Source organism: Xiphophorus couchianus, chromosome 17, assembly GCF_001444195.1.
Source record: "Xiphophorus couchianus chromosome 17, X_couchianus-1.0, whole genome shotgun sequence".
Classification (NCBI taxonomy): domain Eukaryota; kingdom Metazoa; phylum Chordata; class Actinopteri; order Cyprinodontiformes; family Poeciliidae; genus Xiphophorus; species Xiphophorus couchianus.
Genome location: NC_040244.1, coordinates 3,268,302 through 3,282,426, shown reverse-complemented (window position 1 = coordinate 3,282,426; position 14,125 = coordinate 3,268,302). Strand labels below are relative to the sequence as shown.

The 14,125-nt window shown below is 37.9% G+C and overlaps 1 protein-coding gene across 3 annotated transcripts in view; it reads left to right on the top strand.

Annotated features, from left to right (window-relative positions):
• cacna2d1a (calcium channel, voltage-dependent, alpha 2/delta subunit 1a) overlaps nucleotides 1–14,125 on the top strand; it is an 82,386-nt gene that overhangs the window by 55,002 nt on the left and 13,259 nt on the right. Inside the window, exons 23-35 of one of the 3 annotated variants that reach the window (XM_028043722.1) lie at nucleotides 2,003–2,011; nucleotides 3,404–3,412; nucleotides 4,736–4,796; nucleotides 4,886–4,992; nucleotides 6,957–7,041; nucleotides 7,185–7,247; nucleotides 7,736–7,839; nucleotides 7,937–8,008; nucleotides 8,353–8,420; nucleotides 8,505–8,543; nucleotides 8,646–8,717; nucleotides 11,187–11,339; nucleotides 12,350–12,402. In XM_028043722.1, coding sequence (XP_027899523.1) covers nucleotides 2,003–2,011; nucleotides 3,404–3,412; nucleotides 4,736–4,796; nucleotides 4,886–4,992; nucleotides 6,957–7,041; nucleotides 7,185–7,247; nucleotides 7,736–7,839; nucleotides 7,937–8,008; nucleotides 8,353–8,420; nucleotides 8,505–8,543; nucleotides 8,646–8,717; nucleotides 11,187–11,339; nucleotides 12,350–12,402 — 895 coding nt within the window. The remainder of the gene's footprint in view (nucleotides 1–2,002; nucleotides 2,012–3,403; nucleotides 3,413–4,735; nucleotides 4,797–4,885; nucleotides 4,993–6,956; nucleotides 7,042–7,184; nucleotides 7,248–7,735; nucleotides 7,840–7,936; nucleotides 8,009–8,352; nucleotides 8,421–8,504; nucleotides 8,544–8,645; nucleotides 8,718–11,186; nucleotides 11,340–12,349; nucleotides 12,403–14,125) is intronic. The other 2 variants (XM_028043723.1, XM_028043724.1) reach the window with 2 other exon arrangements.

Here is a 14,125-nt window from a genome sequence, read left to right as displayed (position 1 = left end):
CGCACCATGCAGGCTTGTAGTCTTTGCCTAACACGTTGTTCATTAGAATAAACAAATGGCACAATTTGTCTAAAGATGCTTGCTGTTAAAACAGCAGCATTGTGCCTTCGACACTGAGCCAAAAACATGTTCTTTACATGGCATCATTTTCAAAAATCTTCAGTCATTATTGCATTAATGATAAGAAAACCATTCTTTTCTGTGTCACTTATCTGCCTCTTTAATAGCAACTCATGATTGGTCTTTGCCATGTAGGGTTGTTTATAAATCAGCAGTTTCCCAGCATTCCCTGTAGGTGTCCTTCCCTAACAACCAGGGAAGGACACCACCCAGTGAATGAATGGGATGATAGACATTTCCTCAGTTTTCTCACCTCGTGTGGAAAAATGAAATTTTGTTTTTGCAGATATTATCTATGAGGGCCAAGTGTGGATAAACATGAATTAGAAAATTGAGCAAGAGCAAATGTTATTACAAACTTTTATTTCCTTTCCAGCTGTCTAAATCAACCTAACTATCTTTTAGTAGATATTCTAGCCTCTGTTGGAACATCTTCTATTTCTTCATAAGTAATGTTCTGCATTTAAGCTTTAAAACTGGAAGGAAATGTGCATCAGCCATGTATGTCGTAAGTAGTATACAAGTCAGTTCTTTTCTTTGGAAGTTGAGGTTAATTAGAAAATAATGATGTTGTTATGCTCAGTCTTTTTCACTAAAATAATGTGCATAGTTTTGATTTTTATGTACAACTTCTCTTAAAGGTCAATTTTTCTGTCTGGAAAAGCTTAAAGTATTACTCAATGTTTTGATTTCTTCCATGTGGTGTGTATTTCTGTATTTTTGGATTAAGATGCAACTGACCCTTGTTGAGCTCTATTTTTCTTCTCTCTCTCTTTTTGGATTATTAGAATTTGCATCCACAATGATACATTTCAATTTGCATGCATTTCTCAAACCTTGCCATCTTTCCAGCTGTTTGGAAAAAAATCACTTTAGGTGCCCAGTGTGTGTGCATAAACAACAAAAAAAATAATATCAGTTGGCAGATGCTTCGAGCTCACTTCAAGCTGCTCCATCTACCACAAAGCATGTCATCGTGTTTTGTTTCTGGCAGCTTTATTAAATAAAGTTGCAACCAGGCTGAAAAACTTGGAAGACCTTTAAAGAACTTCAAACATCTGAGATTCACTTTTGCATTATTAAAGTGCAAACTAGAAAATGAGTATAAAAACAATTTAGCTGTCTATTTTACATCCTCTGAATGGCACCAATTTGTTTTAACTTGACCGATTTGCTAAAATGGAAACTTTTCCTGTTTGTCTTAAAGCAATCAGTATCCAGTTTATGTGCCCCTACGCTTTCCAAGTGAATTTCCCCTCATTTTATGTTGAGATATTATGCAAATATTAATTTTTTGGGTGAAGAAAGGAAAATGTTTTTAAGAAAATACATCTCTATACATTAAAATTTCGAAAAGTTAACATGCCATAGTGATTTAATTTACAAAGTGAAACCTTTTATGTTATATAAATTTTACAAATTGTTATTTGTTATTTATTGAGAGGTTTTGTATCTTTTTTTTTTCTTTTTATGAATCTCTAAACTTTTTTACTTCTTCTTTATTGCTTCTCACTGCTAATGTTTACCCTGTACTACTCCATCATTATGCTTGGACACAAAACTAGCTTATTTAAAAAATTACCCTATGTATTATTATTATTATTACTACTACTACTATTATTGGTCTTCTGTAAAATTTTAATTTTTCTCAAGAGATGAAATTTGGCTACCTTCCTTTTTCCACATGTACTGTAAAGTTTTTTTTGTTTGTTTTTTTTGTTTCGAACTTCTGCGTACAATATTCTTATTCAATGCGCATTTGAATAAAATATTGTGTAACCCTGTTTTCTTGTCTCTTTCCAATTCCCTCCTTTCTCTTCTCAATCTTTTAACCTCTTGTTCTGAACTCCTAACCCTTCCTGCTGTTTTGGAACCTCCGCAGCATTTTTGGGCAAGTATCCCCCTTCTGTACTTTTCCCCACAGCCATCCTTGTCTCGGCTCTCTCTCTCATCACCCACACACTTTGGATGTAACTTTGCAGACTCAAACACCAAAGCATTTTGTTTTCCGTTTGTTTCCCCCCAATTAACGACAACTTCATCACGATGAATCAAGCGAGATTATTTCACCCAGAGTCGGCTCTTTGCATGCAAGGCATCCCACCAGCCTTTTTTGCAGACAGTGGGTGTGCGTCTGTGTGTGTGTGAGCGCATGTATGTATTAACTCCCCCACCTGCTTTGACTGTTCCAATGGCCCTCAGATGTGGTTTTGGCACCGGCCCACTGTAGCAGGAAGAACAGACGAACAGGATGTTTGCATTATTTAAAGGTGAAGCCATAAAGGAGAAAGCCGTGACTGTACTCAGAGTATAAATTGGAGTTTTCTCCAGTTTCTCCTTTTTTGACTCATTTTATGTTTTACAACTTTGGTAAATTACTCTTAATGAACAGCAGGACTCTTCTTTACACACTAAGCTTGATCTGTTCTGTTTGTCCCTCTGAATGCCGGGTCATCAGTTTTCGCATTTGTGGGCGTTCAGTCAAAACCCTCCAGAGTTCATAATGCTTTGAAGCTCATCTGAAACTGAAACCTGGCTCATATTTTCGTTTTATTCATTTTTTTTTGACAATAAAACTTTAGTATCGCAACTCAACTGAACCAGAAGAAATGTCACATCCCAGTTCCCTCCTGTTCTGCACCCTTGAATTTCTGACCCTTGTCACATTGCGAACACTTCCTTGAATTATATGAATTTTTTGAATACAAAATAATTGTAAGGGAGAAGGAAACTATAAGTGTCATGCGTATGCTCCAATACCAAATCTGAAGCATATTTGAACTACTAAAACATGAAGTAGACACTGAGGGGGGTTGAGGACAAATTCATGTCTCACTTTTTGCACTTTTAGTTGCACAAAATGCTTAAAAAAATAAAAGTATCTTCTTCCTCCCACCTTATTATTTGAGCCTTTGGTTTAGTCTATTACATAAAATCCAAGTAAAGTAAAGTAAATCCTTCAAACAAGTTTGGTAACTCCTGAGATTCATCAATTCATCAAAAAGATGCTAATTCGAGTTCTGAAACACGTCCTCTGACCGCAGTCTAAGCCTTTCTGTGTGTTCCCCATCAGCACCATCTGCATCCAAAGACCTGAAATTTTCCGCTTGCAATGCAATATTTCTATTCAGGACTCGCTCTGTGAATAAAATATTGTCACCTTTGACCTCTGTGGTTTCACCCTGTCTTTCTCCCCTCCCTTTCTTTTCCTTCTCATCATTACCTCCCTGGGGGATCCTCCTGTTTGTTCACCTTCTCTTCTCTGGGATTATTTCTACTCCAGGGAAAGATGGCAAGTACCCTTTCTTTATACTTTCATGTCTGTTCTCCCAATCTTTGCTGTGTCACATTATTTCATCATCTTATGTTTATTTTTAGCTTTTTAATCAATTAACGTTGCTCAAGTTGTGCACTGATAAATAAAATCTATTATGTTGTTTTTTTCTTAAATCTAATAAGCCTCCCTAACTGCTCATCATTACTGATTTAATCCTAAGCAGATGTGTGTAAAACTATACCCATAATTTTTTAATGACTGGCACATTAGTATACAAAACATGATTACAAAGAGGTATTTTCACCATCTCACTAATTTGCACCTCATTTCATACAAAGGTGTCATCATGTTCTCCCTTATAACTGCCTTATAAAAAAAAGCATTTTGTACCCATGTAAATAAAAGGTTTTGGGGTTTTTTTGTGTGTGTTTTTTTTTTTACAGAATGACATTTGAATGAGAGAAACTGTCAAAGGTTCTGTTAAAATCTTACAAATAATTCAAGTTAACTAGATTTTTTGAAATCTTAATGCCTCTGTTTATTTGTTTTGGTTTTGATCCCAGTTTGGGTCCGCTGATTCTAATAAAACATTACAAATTATGACCCCCTAATCAAACCAAAAAAACTTTAAATGGCATTCCTATGGAAAATCGTATTTATGAAAGCTGCATCACATTTCTGAGCAGCAGGGAGAGAGCAGAAAATCAGTTTAAATTGGTGGCTGTCAAAGTCAAGTTCTTGAGTCAAAACATTACACAAAACTGGAAATATAGCTTCATGAAAAGCTGCACAACATTTCTCAAAATATAAACACACTTTTATTCAAAATGCCAAAAGGCAAACTATTTAGAAAATATCAAAGTAAAGTTTGACTATGCACAGAAACATGCAGGTTTATCAATGGCAGAGCACTTAATAAATTTCAATAAAATACAAAATGTTTTAACCATTACAATGGGTTGCTGGTTTCATGCCATCTCCATTATTCTAATAAATAATGGAGCGTTTTATGAAGCTTTGAAAAACATTACAAAATCTAATTATGTAACTTATCAAAACTTTTCAACTTTGCGAAATAAACTGATCTGCAGGTTGGAATAAAATGCCATCGTCCAAGTACCACATTGTGGTAGGAATTGATTAATGGGCAAACTGTCATATGTGTTTTTGTTTAAATGTTAATGGAGTTGCTCTTCAAATATCTCTTTACCAAGAAGGTGTGATTTCTGCTCACTGCCAAAGGATTGTTAAAAATGTATTACATTTTTCGTTATTCCCAGTGATGTCATCGCAACCGCTTTACACTAACCTAAGTGATATTTATTCACTTATCTCTAGTTTCTGAGAGCCTGCTTGCAGACAAGTTTGATGAGTATGGGTATACATTTATTGCACCAAGGTATGTTTACATGCAACACATGCAAATCCTACTTTCACTCCCAACATGACTGCTTTGACTGAGTATGTCTATACATTTGTTTTCCTCAGGATGTACTGCAAGGACTTGAAGCCGCCTGACAAGGAAACGAACAACACAGAGTACCTGATGGACTTCAACAATTATATTGACACAAAGACTCCAAACAACCCTATGTGTAAGTGTAATCGTACTCTTTTCAGCAATGCTAGTGCCTTGCACGAGGAACCCTTTTCACACTTTATTGTACAACATCAACAAGCATATAGATAGGCCAACAAAATTTAGTAAATGACATCATCAAAACTTCAACCATAGCCCCCGCATGCACGGCCCTCCACATTCTTGCCCACATAGCGAGGGACACACTGCCGATGGAGATGCGTCCAACTTGGTTAGAACGGAACCAGACATTTACTGGCTAGAGTGAGAGTGGACCATGGATAAGGGGCTTTTGTAGGCTCTCTTTTTGTTGCAATCATTGCAGTACATCTCTACTAGCGTTCTAGGTAATAAGGTATTTTTTAATCCTCTTTGTAAAGTTGTTCAAGCTCAATCAGATTGGATGGAGAGATACTATGAACAAGCCTTCCCAAAGATTAAGGTCTTTGTGGTTGTTGGGGACCACAATCCCCATAAAAACCTTTACAACTGTCTATTTTAATAGTTCAAACACCAAATATATGCTTAATCTGCATAAATACACACAGTGGAGACTGTCTTGGCAACATCTACAGTCTTATCTCCGTTCTTGGGAATGCAGTCAGTCAGTTTATCTTTGCCTTTCTTTAATTTAATGCATTTAATGTGAGTTCTCTAAGTGACCATGCTCCCAAATCTGTCATTCCACTGAGCTTTGGCCGGATGGTTTGGTGTGCATGACCTGGCAAAGCTTTGTAATGTGGAACCCCCTCCCTTCATGTTACCTATTTGATGCTAACTCCAAAGATTTGACCATCACATGCCTGGCTGCACATGTGTGAGGCACATCGGCTTAGCTGTGACACACACGCCGGCTTTCTCGCTCACACACACGCCCATTCACCAGTTATATGCCTCCCACACCCCTCCTGTAGCCGCTCGACCTCATCCAATTACTGTGTGTTTGTGAAAAAGAGCAGGACACATGCAGCCCAGAGTGCGAGCAGAGCAATAAAACACAAATCAGGTCCGACGGACCTTCTCCGTGACATCTGACCAACGCATTACCATCCTTACCCTTTCTGGCATACTCTTATTGATATGAATTACCCATTTGTTGGCACATTGAGCAAAGCAAAATGTTCCCTGGACATTTATAAAAGGGCTCTTTTATTGCGTTCCATTGTTTAATTTGATGGTTTGCATTTAAGGACTTACTTCAAACATCTCAACATGATCAATCCAATAAAACTTTTCACCCAGTTGAATTATTACCTCCACTGTTATTAGCTGCTAGTTTAATGGAGTCCACAGAGAACCATGAGGGAGGGAGAGGAGCGCGGCCCATGTGGAGGATTGGCGGCTCAGGAATCGTTACACGCTTTACGCGGTTAAGCCACTGCAGTGGCGAAGAAGTACATTAGGAATTCCTGGGCTGCCTTCAATAAAGAATCCCTAATGAAAACCACTGGATGTTGGGCTCGGAGGGGACCAAAGTGTTACACCAGCTGTTCTGTCTGATGTGTGAGGCGTGCCATAAAGACTGGGGGAGGTGGCGGCGGAGGTGTATCGGCGAACCCTGACGTTTATGGACTGGAGCGGGTCGATGGTGGGTTCAAAGAGCCAGGAACGGCCAAAAAAGGGGCAATCCCTTTTATCGCCTCTTATGTTTGTCATGTGGTCTTGTTGGATGTCTGCAAAAGTATTCTTTACACCTGCACCACTTCACCACCTACACCACAGAATTTTGAATTGCAACGGGGAGGGGGGGTTCCCTATGACTTTGCTCCCTTTTGAGCCTTTTGGGTGTTTTTAGTCCTGAGGTTTAATTATTTTGGTTTCCTGGAAATTGCAGAAAATGTTTGTGTTCTGTTTAAGCTCACTCTCCTCTTTTTTTAATCCATGTCATTAGTTTTTTTCAATATCTGTAATTATTCTTCAGTCATTTCATATTAAATTATAAAATTTTAGGTTTAAGTAATGTACTTTTTTTCCGCTTAGGTAATGTGGAGCTTGTAAACCGGCTTCTCCTTGATGCCGGCATCACCTCTGATCTGATCAAGATCTGGAAACGGAATGAGTTGCAGTAAGTAAAGCGGTCGTATTTGCTGTTTGGCGATACAGATGGTTTGAATATTTCAACATCACCAGTAAATGTCAAGCATGCATAAAACGTATTTCAGGTTTTTGTTACCATGTTCTTATAGCTGCATTTTCCCTGCTTGTCAGGCAGGGTGTTATTGCCAGATTTGTTGCGACTGATGGAGGAATCACTCGCGTCTTCCCCAAAAGGTATATAGAAAATAAGATTCACAAAAAACTTTTTTTTTTCAGTTGATTAACATTTCTGAATGGCAGTAGGTTAATGTAGCACCTGTAGTAAGGCTCAGAAGACAGATTGGCAAAATCCGAAAGGCTCTTATTTCCAAAAGATGTAATCTGAATCTTTTGATGTTAGTGTAAAGTGTTTTATTTTGATGCCGATTTTTCTGTTCCCACTAATAAGTCAGGAAAACTTCGACCTCATCAGCTTTTAAACGTGTTTTCTTATTCACAAAATAGTCATAGGTGAAGGAATTTTCTCTTTTTGCCAAAATTCCTTAAACTGAAGTTTATAAAATTAAAAACAATATCGTCTTAAAGAATTCATCAATAACTGAAAGTACTACTGTGTACTATGTAATGTAAATTAACTGCAACGGGATTGCGAGAACGTAAAATTTGAATTATTTTTAAAAAAGCAGAATTTGGATTTCATCGTGTGCTTGCATGCCCAACAGTGCCGGGCTGGACTGGAAAGAAGACGCAGAGACCTACGAATCGAGTTTTTACAAGCGAAGTTTAGACAATGACGTGTACATCTTTACTCCAACTCGCTGCACTGGTAAACCTGTCAAATATCAGGCACTATATAATCAGGGTTGCTTTCTAAAAAGATGCTTGTAAAAAAAATGATAAATTTTCCTGTCTCCTTTGCACAGAAAGTGATAACGATGTCCTCGTGAGCCGAGCAGTAAACCTCGAAATTAACAACATTACACTCAAGCCAGCAGGTAAGCAGCATTCTAATGTTGAAACCTGATTTTTTTTTTTTTTAAGCCTCTTTGCCTACTTACAGCGGTGCCTCTTGTTAGACACCTACATTTGCAACCATCGAACCACAGTTTTATCATCCACAGTCACACTCTTATTTCATAACCGCCACCCCTCATTCATCTGTTTCTCCCTGCTCTCTAACACACATACACAAACCACATATCAAGTCATCTCATCGCCTGTGATCTTTAGCCAAGTTTAATACTCAGGTTCAAAGAGTAAAGTTGACACAGAGGACCAGTATGATCTAGGATGTCTGGATTTTATGTTTTTTCTCTCTTCTTTTTTTTTTTTTGCTCAGTTGTGGGTGTGAAGTTGGACATCTATGCATGGATGGAGAGCTTCATCAACATCACTTACAGGATGAATGTAAGTACGGTAGATGTTTATCGGCATGAAGTGTTCAAACGCAGCTCAGTGTCAATGTTTGACTGTGTTTCTCTGTGTTTAAAGTGCAAGGATGAAATCTGTGGTTGTAAGAAAGGTGATCCGGTAAGAGTGGCTATTATTGTTGTGTTTTTTTTTAAATAAATTCTTTTGGGGTGTTTGAAACTACATAGTGGCTCATCTGCATAATCATCTCTGTAATTTCAGAATATAGACTGTGTCGTTCTGGATGATGGCGGATTCATGGTGATGTCCAATCAAGAGGACTATGTTAATCAGGTGGGCCTTTGTATTTTAATTCAGAATTGCTTGACATCTTAGCAGTGTTAACTCAGACATCTGAATCTTTAATTTTCCAAAAGGTTGCAAGCTTCTAAAGCAGCACTAAAGTTTGGTCCAGTGATAAGTTTATGAGATGCTTTTGACTAAATCTCTATCCACACTGCAAAAACACAAAATCTTATCAAGTATTTTTGATTTAGTTCTAGTGCAAATGTCCATTTCACTTACAACGTAAAAAAAAATCTCATAAGTGGAATAACCTGCCAATGAACTTACTTTTGCACTTTTGTATCAATATTAAGGACTTATTGGCCTAAAACAAGCTCCTATTTCTTGCTAAAAAGTTATTTGCCAGTTAGTTTTGTTTTATTTCTAAAGTGCTAAGATATTTGTACTAGAAACTACACCAAAAATACTCCATAAGATTTTGTGTTTTTGCAGCATAAATATCACTATTATTACATTATTAGATAGATCAATTATTTATAGGCCATTTAAAATAGACACAAATGAGTTAATCAAGGATATTCGGGTCCACATCAGGTTATAAATGTATTTTTAATTTGGTAAATTTTTATAGCAAGACATCCACAAAACTCAACATGGACCTTTTGTTCTATTAAACACCTGATCACCTGAACTATAAAAATGTGCAATATATATAATTATTTAATACTTAAACCAACTTTCTGAGAGAAGTAGAGGTCTCTGAAATAGCCAAAAAAGAAAATACATATTTTTTTGAAATTTAGATATTGTTCTGTTGTTAATGTGCTAATGAGACTTATCTATTTCTTCACAAACTGGCCTATTTTGAAAAAATATATATTGGGTGGAGAATCAAGTTCTGGGCAGTTTTCACTCATTCTTGCTCAGGATCAAGCTTTCGTCTTCAACTGTACTAATTTAATCGCTGTTTTTAGTTGTTAAGGTAAATGTCATTTAGTATCAGTTTGCCTTTCGAAATGCAAACACTTGTACTCCTGAAGCCTCTTCAATGGAATTTGACCCGTTTGACACACACACACGCAAACGCAACCACAGACAACACCCCTGATTTCTTGTGCTAAATGCTAACAGTGGACCGCTGATGTCATTTGAGAAATTTTTTTGTTGTTGTTTTTTTTTTTTGCTTCATGCAGCTTTGACTCTGTCCTAATCAGGGCTGGGTGTCCGTTGGATAAATCAGCTGTCCTCTGATGTTTGGCAGCCGTACTAAAAAGCCAGCAGCCTTGTTTGTAGAGGCCTGTGTGCGCTCAATCATATTTCCTTGAGGAGCAAAACGTCTTTCCCTCTTTATGACTTTCTCTCCCCAGCTCATTCCTTTTCATACTCCTAAGTACCTTCTGGGAGTCTGCAGCCGGCGAGGCTGAGATCGTTAATTCATTATTTTCTCTTGCTGCGCTGAGAAAGAGTAGAAGGCTCTCGTTACCTTATGGATTGGAAGATTTATATATCGTTTGCCTAGAAACTGGAAAGCTTGTGTGGAGGGGCCGCTTGTTAACAGTGACCCTACAAAGTGGAAGGAAAAGGATAGTTTGCATTTCCTAAAGTGCTCACACATGCATTTAAGCACATGTGCAACAAGATACTTACTGTATGTGAGAGCTCCCACCTGGATACATGAGTACTTAAACACTTTCGAACACGCGGTCATGTCACACCTCTGAGATTACAGCTGCTTGATGGACTGTTTTCACTATATTGTAATGAAGTCTGTCATCCTGGTTTTAGTGTCTGTGAAATCCCTGTTCAACCATGCAATGTATATACATTGTATTAAGGAAATTGCTGTAATGCTTTAACATTTACTTAGAACTGCAAACTTCCAAATTTTTTTGAACTGGAATTGTACGTCATAAGACAAAGTTGTGCTGAGTTTCAAAGTAGAAAGAAACAAATTCATATTTCTTTCGACAACAACCTTACCTTTGAACATTTCTCATATTTTTCATCCTAAAATGGATAGAGGATGAGAGACCTACAAAATTTTTAAACAGCTGATCTGACAGGCAGGGTAAATTCAGTGATAATCAAGGAAGTAGCCAAGAGACTGATGGTAACTCTGCAGAATACACTGTCCATCCTGCACTCCACAATCTGGAGTTCTTGCTTGCAAAAAACCTTCCTTAAAAGAAAGTAAAATGTGAAGAAGTTCATAGATCATGAAGTCTCAGTAAAGTCAGGTTTTTCCTACAAGGTGTACTTTATAGGTGTTTTTCCCATTCCAAAACAATTTAATTGGCCTTTGTTTCTGAAATTGTTTTCCCCTATAAGTTTTGAGGTCACGCAGTCACACACCGGGAGACTTTGCCTCTGGGCCTGAGGCAAATTTTCAGTCTTCTTACTCTGTTTTTGTTTGGAATCAAATTTCTTTTTAAAAACTCCGTGCCATGAACCCTGCACTCTCCATCGAGAGTGAAGCGAATACTGAAGAAAACGCTTTCTCCCTATTCCCAACTTTAGATTGGCTGTTTCTTTGGTATCATCGACCCTGACCTCATGAGAACTCTGGTCAACTCGTCCCTGTTCACCGCCAAGAGCACCTACGACTACCAGTCTCTCTGTGAGCCCAAGAGAGAGAGCAAAGCGGCTGCAGGCCTGCGATCCATTTATGTGGTGAGTTACACAAGCCAGAGACCGTCCACGCAAAACACCCAGGGCCGTGTTCACACCTTTCCATATCCATACATGTTCTTTTTACTAATTTGCGTGCATGAGCAGAGAGATGAATGCAAGTGTAGCGATTTGAACTTATATTTGCCCGCTCACACACAGAGGTCATCAGTCGCCCGGGAGCCATAAATCTGGATATAGCAAATGAGGGGATGGAGGGGGTGGGGGAGTAGAGAAACATGGTGAAAAGTGTTTGAGTGGGAGTTGCTGTAACAGTAACAAGATTAGGTGGTCTAATGTGTTTGAGTAACACATGGAGAAATGCAGAAACAGGTACTGCTTTACATCACTTCCAGAATGCACAAATTGGAGTAAAACGGCGCAGATTGCATGCAGAGATCACAGCGACGGACGAGTTTTTTCTGGGTGCTTCAAGGTTTAGACAAAAGCTGATTCCCAGGAAAGAAAAAAAGAAAAAGTGTTTACCGTCCTCATCAATGGACAGATGAAAATGTGTAATTTCCCGGCCTGACCTAGAATGTGTACAAAACACTGGATTGATCAGGATAGGATGAAAGGCATATTCAGTGATCAAAGGCCCCATCAGCGGCGGGTGATGCCTCTAACACGGTAGGTTTAAAAACTCCTTGATGACTCAACTTGCCATCAACTGGAGTGCAGGAAAACGGCGGCGACTCTCCAAAACAAGGCCCTCGCATGCTAACCCTAATCAAAGCAGCATGTTGGCTCTTTCCCTCCACCCATTGGCTACCTTGTTTTCTTGCCGGTGCTTTGTTTGCATATTTACTCTGAGCATCTGTTCGGGAGAACTGCGTTCTAATTTCCTCAGAGAAGAGAAGAAAATAAAACTCCTTGGCAGGGCTTGTTGGTATTTGTGCCTTGTAAATCTGAGCAGCCACTGTGAAAATAAACAGGATGTGCCTACGATGATTTGTTAAACTCTTCATTCACTGTCTGTTTTTTGATATTTGTTTCCCCCTTGCCTCTTCTAGCCCACAATAGCAGATATATTGGATTTGGGATGGTGGGCGACAGCTGCAGCCTGGTGAGTCATTTTTAGTTTATTTTTCCCTAATATGGATACAATTAGATTCATTCCCCTCCCCTTTTTTCGTACAAATTCAAACATCTTAAAGCCAACATTGTAAATCCTTCAGTCCAGTTCGTAATGAAAAGCAGCCAAGGATTTGTTCCTCCAAATGCACATACAGTATAGCATCTGTTTCATAGATAAATTGTTCCCAAGATGGTTAACATTCCACAAAATCTTCCATTGATTTATGCTCCATCCCACTGTCTTGATGTCATCACCAGCTTGTATTACAATATGTCCTGTAAAGCTGAATTTGAAGGCCACAGACAGTGTGACTATAATCACGGCCAAAACCTCACATTCATATGTTTTTAATTAGAAAAAGATGCAATTGAGCCTTTGAGTCACTTTGTTGCTAGTTTGCAGTTTGGTTTGGACGACTTTTATTTGAGTACAAAATTTAGTTTGAAATTTCCAACTAAATCGCAATAAATATCCAACTCAAAAAGTATAATTTCATGAAGTGGAACTTGGATATAGAATGAAATTGTTCTATTATCTTTATCTGTTAATTTTGATATATATGGGCTTTCCAGCCAATAAAAACCCACATTTAGCTTCTCAAAAAAAATTATTTTTATATGTAACTAATAGAGTAAAAAAAATAAGACAAGCAGAATTTCTGCAGAGTGTAACTCGGAGTGCTATGCAGAAAAGTAACAAAACTAAACTATATTAAAGTATTGCATTAAAAGTATAGCTGTAAGACCAAAGCAGTATATAAAACAACAATAAAATGCACATCATGAATAAATAACTAGGTCAGTAAGAATAAACTGATGAAAAATGTTTTTAGTCCTGATTTAAAGAAGCCATCAGTTTCTGCTCATTTCATGTTTTCAGGGAATTTATCCTATAGCTCAGGACCATGGAAACTAAATGCTGCCTCACCTGGTTTGTATTTGGCCGAGGGAACACAAAATAGGTCTCTGATAACCTGAGGGGGGTCCATATGGTTCATACTTGACCATCAATTGAAATTGAGGCCTGCATTCAGAGCCTTACAAACCAACTTTATTATTTTACAAATAGTCAGTGCAGTGATTTAGGGGCTAGTAATCAGATTTTTCCCCCTGGTGGGGCTAGGACTCTTGGAGCAGCAATTAGAATGAGCTACTACCCAATTTTTTATTTTATTTTTATTATTTTAACAATTTTTCTTTCAGTGATCTGTATGGACACTATTCCTAAAATATATGTTTTCTTTCTATGTCCTGTTTTGACAAGAAGCCCATAACTCTGTTGATGCTTTTAAATTGGTGACGGGTTGCGATAATAATTAATAATTTACTTTCTGTGGATGTCAAAATTTAGGTCTGACTCTTTAGCTGCAGCCAGTTTTTTGGTTTTTTTGCATGTTTTAGAGATTTAGTCATATATATGGGGCTCATTTGTTCCGTAGTTTGGGACCAAAATGGCTATTGTTTTTGATGTATTTAGGGAGATGAAACTCTGACCGATCAACTCGTTGATATCATGGACCCGTTCTCTCATTGACTGTAAGAGACTGTGTTCATGTAGTGACTCAAAAAATACAGCTGTGTTTCATCAGCTAGCAATTATGAAAGTTTTTTAAAAATATTATATCATTGGGCATCTTGGGAAAACATAATGATTGATAAAGCAATGGGCAGGTTACACAATGCCCAAGAGTAAAGCCTTGTGGAACCTCTCA